The sequence below is a fragment of the Felis catus genome, chromosome A1 (genome assembly GCF_018350175.1).
Source record: "Felis catus isolate Fca126 chromosome A1, F.catus_Fca126_mat1.0, whole genome shotgun sequence".
NCBI lineage: Eukaryota > Metazoa > Chordata > Mammalia > Carnivora > Felidae > Felis > Felis catus.
Window position 1 is genome coordinate 123,539,414 of NC_058368.1, and position 26,694 is coordinate 123,566,107.

Here is a 26,694-nt window from a genome sequence, read left to right on the forward strand (position 1 = left end):
TCCCCCATTCGTGCTCTGTCTCTCTCTGTCCCAAAAATAAATAAACGTTGAAGAGAGGTCATAACTTTAACAAGTAGTTTATACCTGCCTCATTCCTATTAGATTCTACTTCGGTTGCTAAAGTCCAGTCACCTCTTTTGAAATACCTTTAATTTTCTGAAGTCTTTCTTTAGTTTCTAATTTCTAACTCTGGAGTTTTAGGGAAAGATTTTAGTTTTTGCTTCCTTCATTTATCTGCTTAACTAGAAGACAAAGTAACTTTGTGTTTCCATCAGATTGGATATAAGCATGAAATATTGTGGATACAATAAAAATACTGGATATAGTACCACTGGCTAAAATGCAGGCTAATGTGGTTTTATGACAGCTCTAAAAACAAACATGTCACTGAAACTAACTCTCTAGGAAGAACTGTGCTTGCCCTAGACAGCTTCTCTATATAGCTCGGGTTGGCTTGTACCAGGACAGCTGCTGAGAGAACCAATGGCAAGGATCGATCTCGACTTTGGGCCTGCCCCACCCTCAACATGTAAGATGTTCAGATAAAATACAGAAAATCATTACAAATTTACTCCTAAATAAGTGATCATTGCTCTGAAGCAGTAAAGGTTGCCTCTTATTTATATGCTCCTTGATTTTTTTACGGGTATCTATAGGGCCAAAATAGTGAAAGAAGATAAAATACCGTAAACCAAAGACTGAAGATTATTTCAAATTTTGCTCAAAATCCTATCTCTTCCTCTTCTCCCAAATTGTACTTGAATTCACTGTGCCAGCCATATGATTTTAAACCTCTCATGGAATGTTATACTTTGGATATCACTATCAGATGTCTTTGAAAATGTTTTCTTTTTACCTGGTACTTTTTTATTCCCCCTGCTTTGCTTGTAACATTAATGGTTATTTCTTCTTCCTCCTCCAGAAATTTCTGACAATATTCTGAGTCTTTCTCCAGTACAAATCCTGTTTCTTCTATTATATCTTCAAGATGAAAAACCTACATAGATTAAGGTATATGAATGGTAAGTTCAAATCCATTTCGGTAAATACCATTTTAAAGAGAACAATGGGATCATTGTCTTTTGAATGTTACCAAATGTTAATTTAGAATATTATGAGAAAAGCTTCTTTCTGCATTATTTGGGAATGGAAAACTTTGTTGATATAGATGAGTCTGTCCCTAGAAGTCTCTGGACAAATTACATTATGGTGTATATTTTTTATTTGTGAAAACTGGTTAAAAGAGCAGTCTTTATGAGCTGAACCCAAAGAACAAACATTAATAGAATAAGCAGAAAGGAAGCTTCAAAAACAAGCCTAAATTTGAGAGTTGGGTGAAAAAGGAGTTCCTTACTGCCACCTTCAATCTGGATATAATGGTTTGGACACAGAAGTGTGTTTTACGTTCTATACTTCTCAGGTGTATCTTTCAGCAGAATTGTCCCTTCCAGCCTCCCCACCCTCAATCCAGGCATCACTAGCTATCTGATTCCTGAGCCATCTCCAAGTTCTCTCTTGACCTGCAGTACTGTAGGAATAGGTATGGGCTCAGATGACTAGAGCCTGTCTTCTGGTGAAACTCCCTGGTAGGAATGTAGTTTCTGTTCATATAGGTGTTTTAAAGAAAACTTACCTCCACAGGATAGCTTCTTCCTGAAATTCTAAGAATAGGGCAGTGTGTGAAATACGTGGAAAACTTTTCACTGTCTACAGTGGCACTCATTAGAATCAAGTGTAGATCAGAGCGTTTCTGTAAAATTTCCTTCAAGATAATTAGTAAGAAGTCTGACTGGACGCTTCTTTCATGAACCTAGTATAAAATGGAACAAAAAAACTGAATCATACATAAGGGCTACTGAGAGACTAAAATAATTAGACACTCAAATCTACTAAAAGTTCATATTTATAGTCAGCACATGAGGACGGAGAGAGAAGCTGTATGTTTCAAATGAAATGGTAATCTGCTGTGCAAGTCCCTGAGACTTTATCCTAATGTGTTGGGGCAGTGATGAAAACACGTTAGGGGCACCTGGCTTGCTCAGTCGGTGGTGTGTGATTCTTGATTTCAGGGTTGTGAGTTTGAGCACCATGTTAAGTATACAGATTAGAGATTACTTAAAAATCTTTACAAAAAATAAGGGGCACCTGGGTAGCTCAGTCGGTTGAGCATCCAGCTCTTAATTTCGGCTCAAGTCATGATCCCAGGGTTGTGGGATCACGCCCTGTGCTGGGCTCTGTGCTGAGCACAGAACCTGATTAAGATTCTCTCTCTCTGCCCTGCTCACATGTTCTCTCTCTCTCTAAAAATAATTTAAAAAATTTTTTACACAGAGGAATCATGTAGTCTGAGTTCAACTTAAAAAAGAAAACTGGCTATAATATGGAAAATGTCGTAGAGGACAGCAACAGAAAAGTTTCAAATAGAGGTTTTGTAGTACTTAAAGAAATAATAGTAGTCTATATGAGGGCAATGCCATTTGAATATGGAGAAAAGTGAATGAATTTGAAACGAGTAGAATCAACTGGTGTAAGTGATGGGATGTGGGAGGAAGAAGGAATAATCCTAGTTTTACTTTTACCAGGATATTTATGTCTGAAAGTCATGAGTGATTTCCTGATGGTAAGGCAAATCTGAGTTAGCTCATCAAACAGATGTTAATTTATGCAGAAAATGATTTTTTTTTTTAAGAAAAAATAAGGGTAGATCATAAAATAGAGCTAAAAAAATGTGTATGTTATTAAGCACATTCTGCAGAGGTAGGCAACATCTGGCTGTAAACATACTAGCAACCAGCAAGAAAAGCTATTTAACGCACATAGTGACCATAAACTAAAACAAATCATACAACTATCTGTAAGAATAAGGTAGATGTACTATTCTGAGTGTTACCAAAAAGAAAGGTCCTGAATAGCATAATGAACTCTGTAACATATGTAACATGTTACATCCTTATATTTAACATGATGAATTTCACTGAGCTTTTTCTTTGTTTTTACCAGATTGTTCAAGATGTTAACAGTATTACACTTAAGCACAATTCAGTAAATCATGTAACAGAATGCTAATACTAAACCATGAAAGAACAGCTTCCTGAAGTTGATCTGGCTTTTCAATGAGGGTTCACTCTGAGGCAAAAATATATAATAGGGAAAAGACAGTCTTTTCAATAAAGGGTGTTGGGAAAACTAGACCACCTTCTTACACCAAACACAAAATAAAATGGATTAAAATTCTAAATGTGAGACCTGAAACCATAAAACTCCTAACAGAAAACATAGGCAGTAATCTCATGGACATTGGTCTTAGCAACATATTTTTATGAATTATGTCTCTTCAGGCAAGGGAAACAAAAGCAAAAATAAACTATTGGGACGACACCAAAATAAAAGCCTTTTGCACAGTGAAGGAAACCATCAACAAAAGAAAGGCAACTTAATAATGGGAAGAGATACCTGCAAATGATATATCCAAGAAGGGGTGAATATCCAAAATACATAAAGAACTACAACAACTCAACACCAAAAAAACACAATTAAAAAGTGGGCAGAGGACCTGAGTAGACATTTTTTCAATTAAGACATATAAATGGCCAACAGATATATGAAAAGATGCTCAACATCACTCATCATCAGGGAAACGCAAATCAAAACAATGAGATACCACCTCAAAACACTGAAAATAGCAAGAATTAAAAAGATTAAGTGTCGGTGAGGATGGGAAGAAAAGGGAATATTCATGCACTTTTTTGGGGAATGTAAACTGGGCAACCACTATGGAAAAGAGTCCGAAGTTCATCAAAAAATTATAAACAGAAATACAGAATGATCCAGTAATTCTATTACTGGGAGTTTACCCAAAGAAAACAACGACACTAATGCGAAAAAATACATGCACCCATGTTTACAGCAGCATTATTAACGAGGGCCAAGATATGGAAGCAGACCAAGTGTCCATCCGTAGATGAATGGATAAAGAAGATATGGTATATATACAATGGAATATACAATGAAATATTAGCCAAAAAACAGAATGCAATCTTACCATCTGCAATAACATGGATGAATGAAGAGATTATTATGCTAAGTGAAATAAGTCAGACATAAGGCAAATAACATGAAAAAATATGTATTTCTGATAGTGACAATATGGTGTAGCACTATGGGGACCCTGAGTTTGTCTCATCCATGAAACATAGCTAGATTAGCATCAAGCCATTTTGAACACCTGGAAAGTGATCTGAGAATTAATGCAAAAATCTGCCTAATTTGAGCCAGAGAACTTGGCAGGTATGTGGTGCAGAGAGGTGAACTGGGGGGAGAGAAAAGCCACAGAGCCATGGAGGGTAGGGAGCTGTTTTTGCAGAGACAACAGAAAGAAAAAGGAGGAAGACTGCAGCACACTGGGATCACGCAAGCAAAGCACTCCCTTTAAGAGTAGCTGGAGAGAAAGAGATAAAGAGTGAAAACACTTGCAGGGGACTGGACAAGAAATCTGTTCCCCAAAACTATTGATGGGGAGGAAGGAGAGGGTTTCAATACCACCAGGCTTCTATAAACAGTGGAGCACAGAGTCTAAAGTTTCAGAGCTTAGAGCCTGGCGGCGCTCTGATGAGGAAGTAGGGGGAATCCCCAGGAGCATGCAGCACAGTCTGAGGGGTCCATGTGCCACATAAGGAGAAGCGGTTCCCCTGTTTGGAGTGCCTGTGGTAGAGGCCATGCAGCTTCCCTCCAGGCCAAAGTCCTGGTGGACCCTGGAGAGCTGCCATGTTTACTGATATTGGAACAAAGACAGGAATACAGCAAAACCTGGCACTAGCTATGTGTTGTGATTTACCATAAACTCAGAGCCTCTGCTGCTGTGCGATCACATGAACATTTTCTGGGACAAGACAGCACCAGGCTGTTGTTCAATGAGACCCCCCTCCAGAGAATCAGCATGGGTCCGAGCGGTGGATTTTTGAAACACAGCTCCATCTGAGATAAAACTCCGGAGGGAGGCACCACCTGGCAATCAGATAGCTTGGACACAGGGTAAAGGCGGGGAGTGGATGGCAGCCTGAGACAAAGGGGTGATTGAGGGCATGAAATTCACGCACCAGAGACTAGACAGCTGGGGAAAGCCATTTTCACCATGCACAGATGACCCCAGTGAGCTAAGCAGCACTACCAAGTGGAGAAGGGAGCCATTACACCCAGCCCCACCCACCTGCACCCTCCAGGGACATCCCTGAGAAGACCAGAACAAATCCCTTCTACCTGCTTATGGACTGGACTATATAATGTGCTGCAAGATATCAGTTCTAGGTAAAATGGATGTAACTTCATTCAACTTTCACGGTTTGCTTGTTCATTTTCTTTGCTTCTGTTTTTCCTTCTGTTTTTTTTTCCTTTCTTTTCTTTCTCTTTCTTGGATACAGAAAGAGCAAATTTTTTTAACTAAAAAATTTTTAATTCTATTTTTGTATTTTATTTTTTTAATTAAAAATTTTTTTTAAACTTTTTTTCCTTTCTCTTTTCTATCAAGCTTCTCTCAGCAAGTAGACCAAAAACACACCTAGGATCTAGCTTCCTTTATTTTTTTTGTTTTTTAATATTTAATTTTTAATTTTTAAATTTATTAATTTTTTCTTCCTCCAAAATGATACAATGGAGGATTTTACCGGACAAGAAAAAACAGGAAGAAATGACAGCCAGGGATTTAATCAACATAGATATAAGTATGATGTGTGGACTAGAATTTAAAATCACGATTACAAGAATACTAGCTAGGGATGAAAAAAGTATAGAAGACACCAGAGACTCCCTTTCTACAGAAATAAAAAAACTAAAACCTAGTCAGGCCAAAATTAAAAATGCAATAACCAATGGGGCGCCTGGGTGGCGCAGTCGGTTAAGCGTCCGACTTCAGCCAGGTCACGATCTCGCGGTCCGTGAGTTCGAGCCCCGCCCGCGTCGGGCTCTGGGCTGATGGCTCAGAGCCTGGAGCCTGTTTCCGATTCTGTGTCTCCCTCTCTCTCTGCCCCTCCCCCGTTCATGCTCTGTGTCTCTCTGTCCCCAAAAAAATAAATAAAAACGTTGAAAAATGCAATAACCAAAATGCAATTGCGAATGGATGCTGTGATGGTGAGGATGGATGAAGTAGAGCACCCAATCGGTGATACAGAAGATAAAATTATGGAAAATCATGAAGCAGAAAAAAAAGAGGGAAACAAAGTCTAAAGATCATGATACAAGATGTACAGAACTCAGTGATTTATTAAAGAGTAACACTGTATCATAGGAGTGCCAGAAAATGAAGAGAGACAAAAAGGGGCAGGAGGTTTACGTAAGCAAATTATAGCTGAAAACTTTCCTAGTCTGGGAAAGGTCACAGATATCAAAATCCAAGAGGCAAAGAGAACTCCCATTAGATTCAACAAAGCTGACCATCACCATTCCATATCAGTCAAATTCACAAAATACAGAGATATGGAAAAAAATCATGAATGCAGCAAGGGGAAAAAAACTCCTCAACCTACAAGGGAAGACAGATCAGGTTTGTAGCAGATCTGTCCACAGAAACTTAGCAGGCCAGAAAGAAGTGACAGGATATATTCAAAATGCAGAATCGCAAAAATGTCCAGACAAGAATTGTTTATAACAGCAATGCTGTCATTCAAAATAGAAGGAGAGATAAAGAGTTTCCCAAACAACAACTAAAGGATTTTGTGACTACTGAGCCAGCCCTACAAGAAAATTTAAGGGGGGGGGGGGGGGCTCTTTTTTTTCTTTACATTTTTAAAAATGTTTATTTTTGAGAAAGAAAGAGAGATCATGAGCGGGGAAGGAGCAGAGAGAGAGGGAGACAAAATCTGAAGCAGGCAGGCTCCAGGCTTTGAGATGTCAGCAGAGCCCAACATGGGGCTCAAATTTGTGAACCATGAGATCATGACCTTAGCTGAAGTCAGACGCTAAACCGACAGAGCCACCCAGGCGCCCCTAAGGGGGGGGACTCTTTGGAGAAGAAACAAAACAAAAACACACCAAAAGACTAGAAAGGACTAGAGAATATCATTAGAAATGCCAGTTCTACAGGCAACACAAGGGCACTAAATTTTTGTCTTTCAATAATCACTGTAAATGTAAATGGACTAAATTCTCCAATCAAAAGACAAAGGGTATCAGAATAAGAAAACAAGACTCATCTATATGCTGCCTATAAGAGACTCATTTTAGACTTAAAGACACCTGCAGACTGAAAGTAAGGGGATGGAGAACTGTCTATCATGCTAATGGATGTCAGAAGAAAACTGGAGTAACCATACTTATATCAGGCAATCAAATTTTAAAGGCTGTAACAAGAGATACATTCATATTATTAAATATATATACATATAAATATGTATATTCAATGTCAACCGTGATTTTTTTTTCTGGGATATGAGATTATAGGTTTTTATTTTCATTTTTGTATCTTGCTATATTTGTAATATTTTCTTTTAAAGTTTATTTGTTTTATTTTTTTTAAAGTTTACCTTTATTTTTTTTAATTTATTTTTTTATTTTTTTATTTTATTTTTTTTTGAGACAGAGAGAGACAGAACATGAATGGGAGAGGGGCCGAGAGAGAGGGAGACACAGAATCAGAAGCAGTCTCCAGGCTCTGAGCCATCAGCCTAGAGCCCGACGCGGGGCTTGAACTCACGGACCACGAGATCATGACCTGAGCTGAAGTCAGACACTTAACCAACTGAGCCACCCAGGCGCCCCTTAAGTTTTTTTATTTTAGAGGGAGTGCATATGTATGAGAGCATGAGCTGGGGAGGGGCAGAATGAAGGGGGGAAGAGAGAATTCCAGGCAGGCTCCACACTGTCTGTTCAGAGCCCGATGCAAGACTCAAACTCACGAACCATGAGATCATGACCTGAGACAAAGTCGGACATTTGAATGAGCCATCCAGGCGCCCCTATTTGTACCATTTTCTAAGCAAAAGGAGGAAAATGACCAAACAATCTATATGTAGTCTATTAATTAAAAATCAATGAATGACTGAACTTTAATACTGCCTTCTGAATTTAGTGAATTAACAGACATTTATAAAAACTTTACATCAGGGAAAATTTTTTAAATAGTTCTTGTATAATAGAAATGCTATGTATCTTACTTCTTGACAAAATCATGTACAAAGCAAATCAGTTTACATGTGGTAGGCTACTGCACCATTTAAAATAATTCTAATGGGAGGGGCACATGGGTAGCTCATTCGGTTAAGTGTGTGACTCTTCATCTCAGCTCAGGTCATAGTTTCACAGTTCCCGGTATCGAGCCCTGAGTTGGGCTTTGCTGCTAAGAGCAAGGAGCCTACTTGGGGTTCTCCTTCTCCTGCTATCTGCCCTCCCTTGCTTACAGGCTCTCTCTCTTTCTCTCTCTCTCTCAAAAAAAATAAATAATAATTCTAAGGGGAAATTTTCAATTTAAAGATTCAATTTAAGTGTGCATTAAAATCTGATCCAAGGACATACAACTCTTGATTTCTGCTCAGGTCATAATCTCACCATTTGTAAGTTCAAGCCCCGCATTGGGTTCTGCACCGACAAGGTGGGACCTGCTTGAGATTCTCTGTCTCCCTTTCTCTCTGCTCCTCTCTTTCAAAAATAAACATTAAAAAAAATCTGATTCAAGGAGGGATATATCTATAGAGTAAATGATGAAGATTTCTTGGTTTTTTTTAGTACGAATTAAGGAAAATCCTTTAACAACCAAATGTAGTTAAGAGGCAGTATACACACCACAGACTGCATCCAGATGGCCTCAGTTTGAACCTCCGAGTTGCAGAACTTACTGGGTGTGTGAACTTACACATAGTATTTTAACCTCGTGCCTCAGAGCAACTGTCAAAGGAGATAATAGTATCTACTTCACTGGATTTCAGGAAAGGTTAAATGAATTTATATATATATATATATATATATATATATATATATATATATATATATATACACACACACACACACACACACACATACATACAGCCAGAAGCATATAGCAAATGCCATATGGTATTAAAACAGTTAACATGAGACATATTTGTTAGAGAAAATTAAATAATTATATACACAGGGGCATTTAATAAGCATGAAGAAAATGTTAGGTAGTATTAGAAACAGCATCCTTTTAACGTGAAACTGTTTAGAATTTATCTGAACATGACTACAGAATATACTCACCTCGTCTACAATAACATGAGACACATTGGTTAGGAGACCATCTTCCTGAAGTTTCCTTAGCAAAACTCCTGTTGTACAATAGAGTAACCTTGTAGATTCACTAGCTCGAGATTCCATCCGGATCTGATATCCACACAAAGAATTCTATAGGGAGAACATAAGATTGAGATAAGATTCTCATAAGTGATCTGGGAAACAAGAGCTAAGAAATGAAGCACAGGTGCTGATCCTGCTACTAAGTAGGGCAGTTTAAGGAAATCTAGTTAGTGAAATTAAAAAAAAAATTTTTAACGTTTTTTTATTTATTTTTGAGAGAGAGAGAGACAGAATGTGAGCGGGGGAGGGGCAGAGAGACAGGGAGACACAGAGTCCAAAGCAGGCTCCAGGCTCTGAACTTTCAGCACAGAGCCCGATGCGGGGCTCGAACTCACAAACAGTGTGATCGACCTGAGCCAAAGTCGGATGCTTAACCGACTGAGCCACCCAGGTGTCCCAAATTAACTAAAATTATTGTCCCAATATCTTCAATTGTATAAAACTATAAAATTTGTTCTGCTAACTTAAAAAAAAATTTTTTTTAATGTTTATTTATTTTTGAGAGACAGAGCGTGAGCAGGAAAGGGGCAGAGAGAGAGGGAGACACACAGAGTCCGAAGCAGGCTCCAGGCTCTAAGCTGTCAGCACAGAGCCTGACACAGGGCTCGAACTCATGAACTGTGAAATCATGACCCAAGCTGAAGTTAGATGCCCAACCAACCGAGCCACTCAGGTGCCTCTGGTTTGCTAACTTTAAACAAGAAAAACTTTTGATCTCTTCAAAGTGTTGAGACAAAAGCTGTTCACTCCAGGTACCATCAAAGATTGATTATTGTATTCTAATTAAATTATCTTGCAACAAAATATTGAGGTACTCAGGACAAAAATTTAGAGCAGTTCCTACAATTTGGTCTACTTTTCTGTCAAGATTTCATAAAAGCTGCCACTGTTAAAGAGCAACTGGTCTCATACCAGTGGTGCCTCATGGGAATCTTGAGGTGACTTCTATTCTCATCACATTTTTTATTTCTTCAGTTATTTTTAAAATAATTTTTTGTATGTATGTATGTAATGTCTGCACCCCATGTGGGGCTTGAACTCACAACCCTGAGATCAAGAGTCACAAGCTCTACCAAGTGAGCCAGCCAGGCTCCCTTCTAAGGTCATTCTTTTATTTGCCATGTATGTACATGTCTGTTATTCTCTTAACATAAGTTCCTTATAAGATAGAAATTATGTCTTTTTTTCTTCTTACATTCCATGAGAGAAATCCATACCGTGTTTCACAAAAATTTTTAGTGAAGGGTTACCTATCTTAAAGACAGAGGCAAAAATGTTAGGGGCGCCTGGGTGGCTCACTTGGTTAAGCGTCTGACTCCAGCTCAGGTCATGATTTCATGATTTGTGAGTTCAAGCCCCATGTCGGGCTCTGTGCTTACAGCTCAGAGCCTGGAGCCTGGTTCAGATTCTTAGTCTCCCTCTCTCTATGCCCCTCCTCACTCATACTCTGTCTCTCTCTCCAAAAATAAATTAAAAAACATTTAAAAAAATGTTAAATACCATCTCTAGAAAGAACAATTCAAAGTGTAATTAAGCTGAGTTGTATCAACCTGGAATTCATATTTGGTTCTAAACAATTTTATTAATTTCTGTATTTTGCAGTTATTCTGCTACTGAATAGCCAGCAGCAGTGTCAAAACTCATACACTGTACAGGTTTCATTTGGATCCCAAGAGCACAGATGAGTAATGTCACCACTCACTGAGATGGAGTTGAACGACATCTTACCCTTCCTCCAGGTCCATTTTCACAGCCCAACTCATCACATACTCTTGTAGCTAAACTCACTGCTGAGATTCTTCGGGGCTGGGTGCAGACAATGTTACACTTACTAGCTCCCCACTCATTTAGAAGCAAATCTTCCAAGAGGAAATGTGGTACTTGAGTACTTTTGCCACTCCCCGTTTCACCTGCCACAACCACTACCCGGTGCCTTTTAAGAGTTTCAACAATTGAATTCCTATGCTTGAACACTGGTAACTGCTGCCTTTCCTTTAGAAGTCTCTGGTACTTAGGTGTGCTTTGCAACTTCCTAAAGAGGGCTCTAACAGGTTCCAAATCTTCTGCCTTTTCTGATTCCAAGGACAGTGCAGAAAAATCCTCATCAGAAACTAAATTTTCCCAAGATTCCTCAGGATCTTCAGAGTTTTCTCTCTTATTTTCAGAATGTTGTTGCTGCTGCTGCTGCTGTTTCAATTTGTTCAGAAGTTTGGCAATAAAAAGATCACGTGGCTTATTGGTTTCCATTTTATTTAATTCTTCCTTTTTCTTTTCTGCATCACTCCACTCCAACCAAACATCTCGGTAAGTGGGAGGAAGTAACTGGTGCACAGACTATAAAGGACCAAAAAAAAAACAAAAAAACACCAGTATGTTATTTTCACTAATTACTTAATATTAAAATTCAATAGGCTGGAACTTAGAAGGATAGCTATTTTCCTCTTAAAATGTAATTTGTCTCTTAGTTACTATTTTAATATAAGATACACATGCATAGGATGCAAATTTATAAACAGCATATCATATTCAGGCTTCTAAACTTACTGTGTGACCTTCAACAAATAACCTCTCTGTGTCTCAGATTCTACGTTGGTAAAATGGGCCTAATATCTCCCTTACAGACACACTCTAAAGTAAACTTTTAATACATGAAAAGTGCTCATTCCTGGAGCAAACTACTGAGTATATTTTTATTATTTATTCCTGCAGTGGTACTATGTAAATATGTAGGCGATCCATAAAGCATTTCTGAAAGAAAATTCCCTCTGAGATGCTGGCAGGTAAATGATATTACAGGTCAAAGTATTTAAAATAAACTACAGTGAAGTGAATCTAAGTTGTCCTAATTCTGTGTCATAAAAGAGCCCACAATTATCTCTATAACACTGAGAGTTACTTCTATCAATTAAGCTTAGCTTATGATCCCTTTTTGCAAAATAGGTGAAATAAAGACATTACAAATTTTTACTGGCAGAAGCTGGAAAAGAACTATCGTTTGGAGTTCCACTTCATCAGGGTCTAAAATTTCCAGTGGTTCTAATTTCCCATGAAGAACATGTATTTATTGCAAAAAAGAAATGTTGACAATGCAACAATCTAGGAAAAAAAAAAAGCTTCCTTCAGAAGTACTTCAATCTTGGGGCGCCTGGGTGGCGCAGTCGGTTAAGCGTCCGACTTCAGCCAGGTCACGATCTCGCAGTCCGTGAGTTCGAGCCCCGCGTCAGGCTCTGGGCTGATGGCTCAGAGCCTGGAGCCTGTTTCCGATTCTGTGTCTCCCTCTCTCTCTCTGCCCCACCCCCGTTCATGCTCTGTCTCTCTCTGTCCCAAAAATAAAAAATAAACGTTGAAAAAAAAAAAAAAAAGAAGTACTTCAATCTTTCTTTAACCTGAAAGCTTATAGTTCATATATTCTAAAACTGAAAACTGGAACTAAGTTCTATAACTTTTCAAAAGAGAGAAAAAAATGTAACATTCAAGAGAGACATAACATTTAAATAAGCATTAAACTGTTTAAAAATTCTCCTTACTTCAACCAACCTAGAACCACTATTTTTAATCCATAAAATAGCACAGCCTGAAAAACTAGACCAGTGAAATGGTTCAGAGCCTCTGGTCTAAGGACAGAAAGACGAAGGTATGTTTAGGGGCAAGACGCAGTCAAAATCATAAGTAAGCATTTAACGAGGATTAATCTGAAGAAGTGCAAAGTAAAAACTGGCACCGAAGGCCATCGTTAAATACTACATTCCATATGCTCATAGTTTTATGTTGGCAAAGTACAGTACATGCACTACTCCACGAATGACTTTTGAAACACATCAATTTAAAAAGTCTCACCTGCCCTTTCACTAAACGGTACAGAGCTAGAGTTGCTCCCAGGTGCTGAGCTTGCATACCATCTTCTGTTAAGATTGTAGGGCATACTACCAGTACGTCATCTTCAGACTTGATTACTCTTACCCTACAAGGAAGCCAAAGATTTTTAAAATAAAATTAATGAAGTAAAAACAAGTCAGAATTCCATTCACACTGAGCCTAAGTTTACATTTATTAATTAAATATTTCTAATGAAGACACTGTACTAGATAACGTATCAGCACTATCGACCTGAGATGTGAAATAAGAGAGCTTCCTAAATATGTCTACTTAACATGTAAGAAACATATTTTTCATCTTAGATTTTTCTAAAAGTTCATTCAATTAACCAAAAAAACATACCTACATTTCCAGTATCTACCTACTGGAACTTTTTCAAAGGAAGGATTTGGACTCTTGGGAAGATTCTTCCTGACCCAATCGATCAGAAATTGTTTGGGAGATTTTCCAGTCCAGCTTCGAGCTGTATAGTCAAAATTTCTTACATCATGAGGTTCTTTCTTTTTCTCTAAAATGATAGACAAAGATTGTTTTTTTAAAAATTGTCATGTGGTAATGTGTAGTCTCTTTTGAGTGATCAAAGTCCTCTCAATTTTGGGAAAAGACCTTTAGAAGAGAATAGGTTAAAAAAAAAAGTTTGCTCTTCTGAGTGATGTAAGGAAATTCTCTTAATGGATAAAACCACTGAATATCTGAATCTTTAAAAAAAAGTATCCTGAGTAACTCATCCATTCTTATAAAATATCTATGATAACTAACCATGTGATGAATTGTTCAGGGTACTCTGATTTGGGAGGCTACCACACAGGAAGGGTAATCTTTTGAAAAAAATATAGATCAGATGTCACTTCTCTGCTTAACAGCTGCTGCTGCCACCGCCACCTTCATTGGTTTCACATTACGTATAAAATAAAGTCCAAATTCTTCACCACTGCCTAAAACCTTTTCATGGTCCATCTCTGCTTATCATGCCACACAGGCAGGCAGTCACTTCCTCAAATGCTCTAAGCCTGCTTGGCCCAGTACAGAACAAATCTAAATTAATTACACACATGAACAAATCTAAATTAATTACAATTAAACTTTCAGTTTCTCAGTTGCATTAATCACATTTCAAGTGCCCATTACTCCTATTTGGCTAGTAGCTATCACACTGGATAGCCCAGATACATAACATTCCTATCATAGAGTGTTCTGTTGAATAGTCTGCTCTACATCTTCTCTACCTTAGACTTCCAATGTACTGTCTCCCTCCTTCTAAGGTGGCTCTTCCCACCAAGGTATCACTGGGCTGACACCTAATCACCTATCAGATCTCAGAGCAAATCAACAGCCCCATTATTATCTCTAATATTAAACACCAGTATTCTTGCTCTGATAGCATACATCACAATTTATAATTAAATATTTGTGTATATGTAATGCTTATCTGCCCTACAAGACCATACACTTGAAGAGGGCAAGGACTAAGTTATTTTGTTAATTGCCGTACATACAGCAACTGACATTATCAACAATAAAAATTCAATAAATATTTATCAAAGAATATATAATTAAAAAACTGACAATTTAGCACAGGACTTGACTATAGTACAGATAAATATCATACAAGCTATATCAATAATTTACTTAGCACAAATAAATGCACCATTACACACATCCAGTGGCAAGGCAGTACTCATGGCAGAGTCCTCTTAGGGCTGTTTGAGTTAACCTTGAAGCGAGGATAAGGTTGGCCAAGTAGGGGATAACAGAATGAGCAAAATCATGGAGCCATGAAATAACACATGTTCTAGAGAATGTTGAGGCTACAGTACTTAGCTGTGAGAAGAAAGTGGGAAGGCAGATTGTGGTAGAATGCAAAGGCTCTTCAATGCCGTGGTAAGTATGGACTTACTACTGATTGAGGGTTTTTAACAGGGAAATCACATTTAGATAGGTTATGGAAAATAATTCTGGCAGGAATTTGGAGGATGGACTGGAAAGAGATGAGACTGAAACAAGATACTTAAAATTACAAAATGCTACAAAAGTTATAATTATTATTTTTCCAAGACAGCATGTGGAAGCGTAACTTTACTGCCAACTTATGTAGTTTGCTAGAATGCAAACTAACAATTTCTCAGTTGTATTTTCACTGACATTTTACTACTTTCACCTCGAAACCCTTTCCCTTTGTTTTACCTTTCTCTTCTTCAGTAGCAGCTACAGATTTTTCAAATAAGTTAAAGTTCAAAGCCCTTTCTTCTTCTGTGGCTACAAGAGGCTTTTTCCTTTCATTTTGTTGATGTGAAATCTTTATGGCTGGATTGAATACTGGATGGTCTTCTAAAGTTTCCATTTCTACCAAGAAAAAAAAATTGTGCTTTGTTGTATTTGTTTTTTATGTCTCTTTACTTTGCAGAGACAGTTAAAAAACAAACAAACCGCAAAACAACAACAAAAACAGAACAGCATTCTTTCTTTTTCCTTGCAGCCAGTTATTCAACACTTTCTACTTAGAATTTATGCTAGAAGTCAGAGGCAATTTATTTTCACATCATATACTAAAATGTTTTAAATGAATTATTTAACAGATGTAGAAGGTCTGGAAAAACATACTCATTAGACATGAATGCTCATGGAAGTGTACCTGACTCTCCTTTTTGAATGAGGATGGTATTTTATGGTATATTTCAGAGGCTGACAAACTATGGCCAATGGGTCGCATCCAGCCCTGCTGCCTGTTTCTGTATAGCCTATAAGCTAAAAAAGATTTTGGTATTTTTAACTGGTTGAAAAATATACGAAGTATTTGGTGACATGTGAAAATTTATATGAAATTCCTATTTCAGTATCCATAAAGTTTTATGAGAACATAGCCATTTACTTACATACTACCAGTGGCTGCTTCTATGCTGTGACAGGAGAGTTCAGTAGTTGTGAGAGCATCTATATGGCCCACACAACCTACAATATTTATTATTTGCCTTGTTACAGAAAGCCTACCAATCCCAGGTATAAACCGTTAGGAAAGAGTAGACAAAAAGAGGCAACCTCCATGCCAGGAGAGCCAAAAAAAGAAGAGACATTTATATACCTAAGAATTTTTAAGTGTTTACCTCTTTGAAATTTCCTTATTTTTTCTTGAGCCTCTTTTTGGCCTTGCTTGTTTTTTTCTAGTTTAAAGGTAGCTGCCTGCTCCTTTGCATCCAGAAGTTTTGCTGCAAGGTGCAAGTACCTTTCATTCTGTTTCAAAGAAAATATTGATTCAGAAATTTAAAAAAGAACAAAATCAGTTAAGTCATTTGTCAGTTTATTATAGAAAAACCTATGGTCTTTTAATCTTATTCTTTGATCCAGCAAATCTGCTTTTAGGAATTTTTCACAGAGAAATAATACAAAGGTGCAGATTTGTAGGTAGTAGTGACAGAAGAGGAGAAACTGCAAATCAAAGGCACTCATCTACAGAGAAAATCTGTCAGCCATTAGAAAAAAAAATGAGCTACCAAAAGGATGAGGGTGATCCACATGGAAAATTTCCTTGACATGTTAAATAAAATTAAAAACTACAGAATAAAAGTTAAGTAAGCTCATTTCTGTAAAAAGGAAGTATTTTGTTTTTATACATTTTATAATTTACAAAAAGGATTGTGTAGATAGTAATATAATAATATTCATCTGAAAGTTACCTTTCCATATTCTCTTTCTTGTAGAAAATAGGGACATTAAAAAAAAAAAAAAAAAAAGGCCTCTGGTAAAATGGGTGTTATAAAACTTAAGGACTAGCTCCACTGAGCAAACTTTAGATGCAGTTTAAAATTAAACTCAAATTTGTTTTTTTCCTTAGGTTAACAAAGTACAGATGAGAAGCATCAAGGCACAAGGTGAAGATAAGGGCATGTATAATGCTGCTATGAAACACAACTGTTAACATGAATGGAAAAGAAATCAACTAAGGCAGCACATCGAGCTTAAGCCTGGAACCACTTTGTGTAGAACACACTGATACAGTGTAAACAGAAGTGTTAGCTGTCTGTACCTCTTGTTCACCCAAATCACATTCTTCCATCATTCCTATTTCTGCCATTGATACCACTGTCCCTCCACCTGAAAATCTCTTGCTGTCTTTAGCTCATTAACTACTTTACTCAGTAAACCAAAACTTTCTATTGGTTCTTGCTTTAAATGTTTCTGTTGCCTTCCAATTCCAATACCAATTTGGAGCCTTATTATTTCATACCTGAGGAAGTGCAAAAGCTACCAAATGGCTTCCCTATCCTTTCCAAATCACCTTGAATGCTACTAAATATTCCAAACCACTTTAAGCACTTTAATTTTGACCTAAAATACCAAATTCTTGTAACTCACCTGCCCCCAACTTTGAGAAGCTCTTCCCAAGAAAAAAAAGTCAAATTCATTTTTTGGGGATCAAAATCTTCTGGTGTCAGCTAAACTCACTTGTTTACTCCTTCCTGTCAGTACTCATCTACATTGTATACTCTGTATATATTCATATATTGTTTAATACCCAAAGGCTCATTGCACAATCCACTTCTGTACACTGTTCACACTATTTTACCCATATGGATCATCTTCCCTTTACTGCCCATGCACACTTTGCACCCTTCAAGTTCCCCCTCTCTTCTTGCAGTCTTGACCAAATGTTCTAATCAGAAGAGACCTCTTCTTTGACCCTTAATGGAGACTCATACTGTCCTAAGTTTTTTTTCTTATATTAGTTTAATATAGGCACAGAGTTTTAAAAATATGTATAGGATACACAAGAGTATAAAAAAAGAAGTGTCCTCTCATTCTACCACCCCAGTCCTAATCACTAATAATAGCTTTTTGTGTATCTTTCCATATCTTTTGTGTGCATACAGAATGAAAATACACATATATATATTTTTTTCTTTTACACAAATGGGTTCATCATACTACACATGGTGTTTTGCAACTTCCCTTTTCTCTTTCTAAACCAATTTTATTCAGGTATGATTTACATATAATATAATGCACCCATTTAGGTATACAGGTGAATGTGTTTCATAAATATATATATTGATTTAACCATCATCCTAATCAAGATAAAAACATTCCCACCATCCCCAAAAGTTTCCTCATGCTGCCTTACAGTGAATCCTCTTTCCCTATCCTTGGACTCAAGCAACTACTGATCTGCCTTTTGTCATGAGAGATTGATTTAGCAAGGATGAGTTATCTGGAATTTAATATAATAATTACACATGTAGTCATCTGTGTCTCCCTTCTTTCATTCAAGGATTATGCTTTGGAAAGTTGCTTGCAGTGTTTGCCTATTATGAATATAAAACTGCTATGCACATTTGTGTACAGGTCTTTTGTGGACATGTTTTCAGTTTTCTTGAATAAATACCTAAGAATGAAACTGTTCTGTCACATGGCTAAGTGTATGTTTAACTTTTTAAGGAAGTGCCAGTTTTCTGAAGTGGATATACCATTTTATACTCCCACAATCAATGTCTGAGTGTTCCTGCAGCTCCATGCACTCCCAACACTTGGTATTACTGATCTCTTTAATTGTAGCCATTTTGATGAATATACAATAGGATCTAACTGCAGTTTCCATTTTCATTTCTCTGATGACTAGTGATCTTGAAATTGTTTTTACATGTTTACTGGCTATCCATATGTCTATTTTTGTGAAGTATCTGTTGTCCTTTGAAAACTTCTTTATAAATTCTAAAGTCTACTGTCAGACACGTAACATTTTCTTCCTACAACTTGTTTTCATGTAACCTTACATTTTTAGTTTCTCTTATATCTAGGCTTCTCTGACCAGACTAAGTATTTTTTTGTAACGAAATGTGCCTTTCTTTTATTATCCAAGGAATTTAGGATACTTCTTACAAATGATAATCATTTAAAAATACTTGATGATTATCTGTTTAAAGATGGGAGGAAACATAAGTAACACTTATTGAGCAGTTACTTTGTGCCATTTTTATTTTGTTACTTCTAGGTTTTATTTTGCTTAATCTTTCCATCCACTCCTAGAGGTGGGTATTTCTTTAATTTACAAATGAGAAAACTAAGTTACAGCAAAGTTAAATATGTTGCCTATGAATAGCCAGTTAAAAGCCTAATACAAATTTCTAACTCACAGGGTCAAATTTTTCCTCTTCTAAACTTTTAGAATTCTCACTCTTTTCTTCTTCATTTTGTTGTTCAGCATACTGCAAAATCCATGCTTTCATATTTACTTCCAAATTTTTTTCTTCCTTTTTTGGCTAGAAAGGAAAAACAAATATCTGAAAAACCAAAGTTAGAAAAAGGTGTCAAACTATCAAGTGTCCCTGTTTTTACTATTTTTTTTTTCACTCAGAAACAGTAGACACGTAAACCTCATAAAATCATATTATATACTGTTCTGTGAAGGACAAACGAATTACACCTTGCTTTAAGAAGTCTAAACTTTCAAAATCAAAAAGGTATGCCTATATAAAGAGGCAAAACAATAAGGAGAACTTTAAACACTACTGCTACTCCAGGCACCTGGGTGGCTCAGTTGAGTTGAGTATCCAACCTCGTCTCAGGTCACGATCTCGTGTTTGTGGGTTCGAGCTCTACATCAGGCTCTGGGCTAACAGCTCAGAGCCTGGAGCCTACTTTGGATTCTGTGTCTCCCTCTCTCTCTGCCCCTTCCTGATCACACATTCATTCTCCCTCTCTTTCAAAAAATAAAATGTTTAAAAAACAAAAAAAAAACTAGTGCTATTCCTTAAAAATAGTGGTTTTATGGGGATAATGCTTCCAGATTTTTGTTTTTGTTTTGTTTTCAAGCTTTACTGGGGTATAACTCATATATTTAAAAACTGTACAGGGGCGCCTGGGTGGCGCAGTCGGTTGAGCATCCGACTTCAGCCAGGTCACGATCTCGCGGTCCGGGAGTTCGAGCCCCGCGTCGGGCTCTGGGCTGATGGCTCGGAGCCTGGAGCCTGTTTCCGATTCTGTGTCTCCCTCTCTCTCTGCCCCTCCCCCGTTCATGCTCTGTCTCTCTCTGTCCCAAAAATAAATAAACGTTGAAAAAAAAATTAAAAAAAAAACAAAACTGTACATACTTGGGGTGCGTGGGTGGCTCAGTCAGTTGGGCATGCAACTCTTGATTTTAGCTCAGGTTATGATCTTGCCATTCATGGGATCAAGCCCTGTCTCGGGCTCCCTGCTGACCGCGTGGAGCCTGCTTGGGATTCTTTCTCTCCTTCTCTCTGCCCCTCCCCTATTCACATGTATATGCTTTTTCCATCGAAATAATAAACTTTAAAACATTGTACATATCTAATGTACATGTTAATATATCAATTATATATTAACTTATCATAATGTATACATAAACTCATTCTGATGAGTTTGGACATGTGTCCATTCACGATACCTACAATTGAGATACTAAACATATCCGTCACCTCTATAAACTTCCTTGTGTTCTTTTGTGCACATGGATTGGTGGGGATAGGGAGTGGTGATTGTGGTGAGAACACATAACATGAGACCTATCTTCTGAACATACTTTAAAGTGCATAATATTGTTCTGTTAACTATAGGCACTATGTTACAAAGATCTCTAGAACTTATTCATCTTGTGTAACTGAAACTAAATGATTAGGCAACATTTCCCCATTTTCCCCTCTCCTCCCTTCAGCCTCTGGTAACTTCCACTCTTTTCTCCACTTCTAAGAGTTTAGCTATTTTGGATACTTCACTTAAGTGGAATCCTATAGTATTTATCTTTCTGTGACTGGTTTATTTCACTTAGCATAATGTTCTCTAGGTTCAAGCACACAGAGGTTTTGTGATACGCAGTGTATTTAAGCATGACGCCCTAATGAAGTATACCTTCCAGTCTTGACTCCTTGCTGTAATCCCCTTCCACACGTATTTTGGAATTGGCCATGTGATGTGCTTCAACCAAGGAAACATTACCAAGATACAAACTAGGGTTTGGTAAGAAATTTATAGACTGGGGCTTATCATCTTGAAATACTTGGTCTTAGAAGCCAGATGCCAAGTAAATCAGACCACCCTGTGACCATCATATATGAGGAAACATAAGTTAGCCACATGGAAAGAAGGATGCCTGGTTAGCCCCCAGCTGAGGTACTAGTCCTATAAGTAAGAAACCATTTTGGATATTCTAGCCTAGTAAGACACCTTGGGAAACAGATGGACTAAACAGCTGACCCTGGTCCAGACTGCAGAATCAAAAGAAATAAACTGGTGGTTTAAGTCACTAAATTTTTGGGTGGATTGTTATGCAGCAATACACTACCGAAACCATGACAGAAAAGTTTGGCAAACTAATTCTCTTCAATAAGCAAAAACATTATTGCAACCTAGTATTTCTACTCATAAACTGCTATAATGCACTTTATTCTGATTTTATACAACTTCATGTGTTTAATTCTTAAATTACCTTAATCTTAGTATCTTCTGGTTTTTTGATTTTAGGTTGCAATGGAGGTGAAACAGTGGCTGGTACTTGAGGAGACTGGAATTTTGGCCTACTTTTAGTTTGTTGCTCTTCAAATTCTTGACTGAATCCTTCAGGAAGTGCATCTTAAAAATTGGGATTAAAAAAAACATACATATGATATATAAAACATAAACATACACATTCATCAAACATACACAAAAATCCTGGCTAAACAAAAAGCACCTAATTTTCTTCCACACTCATCTCCCCAAGAATAGAAATCCTATGATGAATCTGACTTTATTGTCAAAGTCAAAGTGCGAACACTCATCAGATGACAGCCCACCTCTAAATGGCCATTTATTTCACTCTCAATGTGTTAGGTTCCTAAGTTTTCAAAAAAAGATTTGAACCCTTCCCAACTCTTTGGTTGCCTATTACAGTATATGGCAGGATCCTTAATCAGTCATACAAGCAATTTGGACTCTAGGTTCTTGCTAAAGATGACAACCTTGACTCTCTGGTTATTAAAACTATCCAAAGCCAGATGGCCCAAATTTCTAAACCAAAACCAGGAGAGACAGTCTGATAGGTAACAGGTAGGCAAACTTTAAAAATGTGTTCTATGAAGTACATTATAAAATGACTACTGACAACTGAAAGTAATGCACAAAACATTTCTTCTTGCAAGGACTACAACCTCTGAGAATATACTACAAAGAGCAGGAAAGGGTAAGAACATTCAAATAATAATTATAACACAGTGAAAAAATTTTAAGTAGAGCTTGATACAAATATCACAAATTCTGAATTTCAGATGGGCTTTAGAAAATGAACGACTTTAATGATAATACTACTTACCATCTGAAAGATTTAAACAGAGCCAATCCAAGGCAGAATGGAGATCACCTCCCTGCAAGAGTGTGTTAGTCATGGCATCTTCAATGTCTTTAGTCTTAAATGAAAATGCTTGTAAAGCCATGTATAAATCCTGTAAGAGGGAAATGCAAAAAAGTCATTCTGTCAATTTTCTCTCCTTGTATTACTAATTTTATTCTACCACTCATTTTATTATTATTTATTTAAGTAGGCTCTATGCCCAGCGCAGAGCCCAATCAAGGGCTTGAACTCACAACCCTGAGATCAAGACCTGAGCTAAGATCACAAGTTGGACACTTAACTGACTGAGCTTAAGGTTATTTATGTATTTAGAGAGAGAGAGGGAGGGAAATCAGGGGAGGGCAGAGAGAGAGGGAGAGAATCCCAACCAGGCTCTATGCTATCAACACAGAGCCCAATGCAAGACTGAAACTCATGCCATGACCTGAGCCAAAATCAAGAGTCAGATGCTTAAGCTACTGGGCCACACAGTAGCCCACTCATTTTAAACCAGAAATTCTGATACAAATTATAATTTCAAAAATATCTTTTCTCCCTTCTAGTTAGAAGAGTTAAATATGCTTACCAGATTGAGAATTTGAGAACTATGGATAAATTTTAAAAGGACCTCAAGGGGTGCCTGGGTGGCTCAGCTGGTTGAGCGTCAAGTTTCAGCTCAAGTCATGTTCTCACGGTTTGTGGGTCTGGGCCTGGCACTGGGCTCTGTGCTGACAGCTGAGAGCCTGGGGCTTGTTTCGGATTCTGTGTCTCCCTCTCTCTCTGCCCCTCCACTGCTCACAAAAATAAACAAACAAAAAAAATTAAATTAAAACAGTAAATAAAAGGACCTAGAAAATAAACAAACAAATAAATAAAAGGACCTGGAGACACTGCTCATATTCTTACTATCCAACGATATTGTTTGCAATGTAGTATGTCTCCTATGAGTCATTTTTCTGATCTTGTGAAAACAAATTTCACTTAATGTTATAACATAAGCAGGGCACCTGGGTGGCTCAGTCGGTTAAGCATCCGACTTCAGCTCAGGTCGTGATCTCGCAGTTTGTGGGTTTGAGCCCCACATCGGGCCCTGTGCTGACAGCTCAGAGTCTGGAGCCTGCTTCTGATTCTGTGTCTCCCTCTCTCTCTCTGCCCCTCCACTGCTCATGCTCTGTCTCTCCCAAAATAAATAAACATTAAAAAAAATTTTTTTTGATCATTGTAACATAAGCATCTTCCCAAGTTATCAGAAACTCTTCATCACTTATAAGAGTTACATACTTCATTAGGTAGGTGTATCATAATCATACCTTTTCCTATTAGTGGCCACTCAGGATGTTTTCTCTTTTTCTTATGATTAGTGCTTCAATAAACATGTTCACCTATAAAGTAAAGCATCTTAACGTACTTTCTAAAGCATGATCTTCAGAGCTGGAGAGAATTTGGTTCAAATCCAGACTGTGCTTACTCTACTACTTACTCATTAACAACTGCAGACTATAGCTTATGTAGTAATCTTTCCAAGCCCTGATTCCTTCATTTGAAAAATGGGGCAAAGTATCTTCTGGTATTGTTGTGTCAGAGAAAATGTAAGCAAAGCGCCCACTATAGAGCCTAATATAATTTGTGGAATGTAATTTAGTTTTCACATCACCATTTTAATGTGTGTAGTTGTATATGGCACAATTCCTTCCCTAGTCTTGCAGATGGAAATGATCTACATAAAATCTCAACGGAGTTGAAAAAGTCATTTTATCTCACTATCTTACAACGTAGAACAGGCTTAAAAATGCTCCATTAAAAATAAGGAACTTAGTGGGGGCACCTAAGTAGCTCAGTTAAGCATCTCTTTTGATTTTTGCTCAGGTCATCATCTCATGGTTTGTGGGTGCGAGCTCTGCGTTGAGCGCTGTGCTGACAGCATGGAGCTTGCTTGGGATTCTCTCTCTTCCTGTCTCTCTGCCCACCGCCCCCCCCCCCCCCCGATCCTGCATGCACTCTTTGTCTGTCAAAATAAATAAATAAACATTAAAAAAAATACAGAACTTAAAAAAAAGTTTGCAAAATACCTGTAATTTTTTGGCAGTAAGTCTTCCAGAAATCACTCCTTTGTCATTATTTTGCTTTTTATGCTCATTTATCACTCCAATAATTCTTTGCTCTAGTTTGTGATTAATTACCACCTGTTGAAGCCAAAAAGGTCCTGTCAATTAGAATCTAAATTATTACATAATATTTAATAAATAAATGATTAGAAGAAAATCACATAGTTTTCTGTATCCCTGCCAACAATCCAAGGATTTAAGCTAAAATCAGGTAAAATAATTATTATATTTTAGACCGCCATTGGACTATATCTGTACCACATATTTAAGAAAAAATGGGATATGAAAAAAGCAACATATGGCAAGGAAGAAATCCTCTTACAAACCCTCTGAAGCTGCACTGTCTTCGAACTGCTACCATAAAGACCGATTCCTAAGCTTGATCGTAAAGCTGAATCAGAATCCTTGTGGATGGAGCCCAGGAATCTGCTTAATGTAAACCCCAAGCAAACAGCTTTAAAGAATGGATGTTACACTAAAAAGAACACATATCAAATAAAAATAAATACTATATAAATAGTAATAATTAGGTAACACAAATTCTTTTGGCTCCCAATGTTTGATCTTGTTTTTCTATTAGCCACCTTGTATTCCATTTTTTTGTTTCATATGTTCTTTCCAAACTTTAAACTTCAGAATACACAAACATGTACCTACAAACATGTACCTTTCCTTTACCACATCTTTACTGAATGCCTACCATGATCTATGCTCAAAAATATACTACAGAAATCAGTCTAGCACAGGAAACCTATATAAAAAGATATACTGTAAACCAGCATGGCAACTATTAAAAAAAAAAAATGGGACCACAAGAAAAACTGGTGAGTTATGAAGGACTTCTTAGAGGCTCCAGAGGTGACAAATGGAGAAGGAGAAGCAGGTCATTTTAAGCAGAGAGTTCACTGACAAAAGCCTAGAGTCATAAAATCACACGGGATTTGGAGGAACAATGAGATTTAAACTAAAATTTTAAGTGGAGAAGAATAATGGAAAGGAGGCTGGAAATGTACACTAAACCAGGTCTGAAAGGATGCATATGCTATCCTTAAAGATTTGTATCTTGGGGCACCTGGGTGGCTCAGCTAGTTAAGCATCCGACTTGAGCTCAGGTCATGATCTCATGATTTGTGGGTTTGAGACCTTCATAAGGCTCTGGGCTGACCGCTCAGAGCCTGGAGCCTGCTTCAGATTCTTTGTCTCCCTCTCTCTCCCCTCTCCCTCCTCTTTCTCTCAAAAATAAACATTAATTTTTTTTTTTTTTAATTTGGATCTTACCCACATCTTCCTTAAGTTCCTATAGGCTTTCAACATATATGTTATGATTTACATCTATTTAGTACAAATCAGCAATTAATTTATTACAAAAATTTAAAATACACCATTTCTTTTATTTAAGAATATACCTTTTTCTTTCTTTTTCAAAGACAACATTTCTTGAAATGACTCAAGACCTCAGTACTCACTTTCAAAATAGATTTATCCAGATTTGCAGGACCTCCAGAATCATTTGTAGAATTAAAACTATAAATTTTCGGACCTGTATATAACAGACAACAAGTAGTCAAGGCAGTTTAATCATTAATAATTACTACATTATTTTTTCTCTAAAAATTGCTAAACATTAAATATTTGATTTCACCTCTCTTTTGCCTACTTCACCAAATAACTCAATCTGTAAGTCAGCAATACTGCCTCTAAATTTTCACAAACATTTTACCAATTAGCATTCTCAAGGTTAACAAGTTACTTACAAAGAGCAAAGGCATGTATATTTTTTAAATTAAATCTATGTTCACCTTTATATTTTTAAAGTCAGATGCTCTTCTGCGTGGCACTTAACTGAAGCAAGATCTCTCAGAGGATATTAGATTCTTGGCAGAGAAGATGGTTATTTTTTAAGAGAAATACTCCCACCTAAAGTATAAATGAGGCAGCAGCTCCTGTCATCTTCTCCTATTTTTTTTTAATCTTCATTTTTGAGAGAGAGAGAGAGAGAGAGAGAGAGACAGACAGACAGAGACAGAGCATGGGTGGGGGATGGGAAAAGAGAGAGAGGGAGACACAGAATCTGAAGCAGGCTCCAGGCTCTGACCT

The 26,694-nt window shown here is 37.2% G+C and overlaps 1 protein-coding gene and 1 long non-coding RNA gene across 3 annotated transcripts in view; one reads left to right on the forward strand and one right to left on the reverse strand.

Moving 5' to 3' along the window:
* The window catches only part of DHX29 (DExH-box helicase 29), a 46,621-nt gene that overhangs the window by 13,066 nt on the left and 6,861 nt on the right, over positions 1-26,694 (reverse strand). For both annotated transcript variants that reach the window (XM_006927733.5, XM_003980963.6), the window contains exons 2-14: positions 26,064-26,137; positions 24,562-24,675; positions 22,475-22,604; positions 21,614-21,756; positions 19,305-19,430; positions 16,281-16,407; positions 15,364-15,522; positions 13,522-13,687; positions 13,141-13,264; positions 11,032-11,637; positions 9,208-9,351; positions 1,634-1,810; positions 857-997 (exon numbers count right to left, since the gene is read on the reverse strand). In XM_006927733.5, coding sequence (XP_006927795.2) covers positions 857-997; positions 1,634-1,810; positions 9,208-9,351; positions 11,032-11,637; positions 13,141-13,264; positions 13,522-13,687; positions 15,364-15,522; positions 16,281-16,407; positions 19,305-19,430; positions 21,614-21,756; positions 22,475-22,604; positions 24,562-24,675; positions 26,064-26,137 — 2,231 coding nt within the window. The remainder of the gene's footprint in view (positions 1-856; positions 998-1,633; positions 1,811-9,207; positions 9,352-11,031; positions 11,638-13,140; positions 13,265-13,521; positions 13,688-15,363; positions 15,523-16,280; positions 16,408-19,304; positions 19,431-21,613; positions 21,757-22,474; positions 22,605-24,561; positions 24,676-26,063; positions 26,138-26,694) is intronic.
* Positions 923-17,347, forward strand: LOC109501402. Its single transcript, XR_002159433.2, has 2 exons — positions 923-1,022; positions 17,009-17,347. It is a non-coding gene; the product is annotated as an uncharacterized LOC109501402 (long non-coding RNA).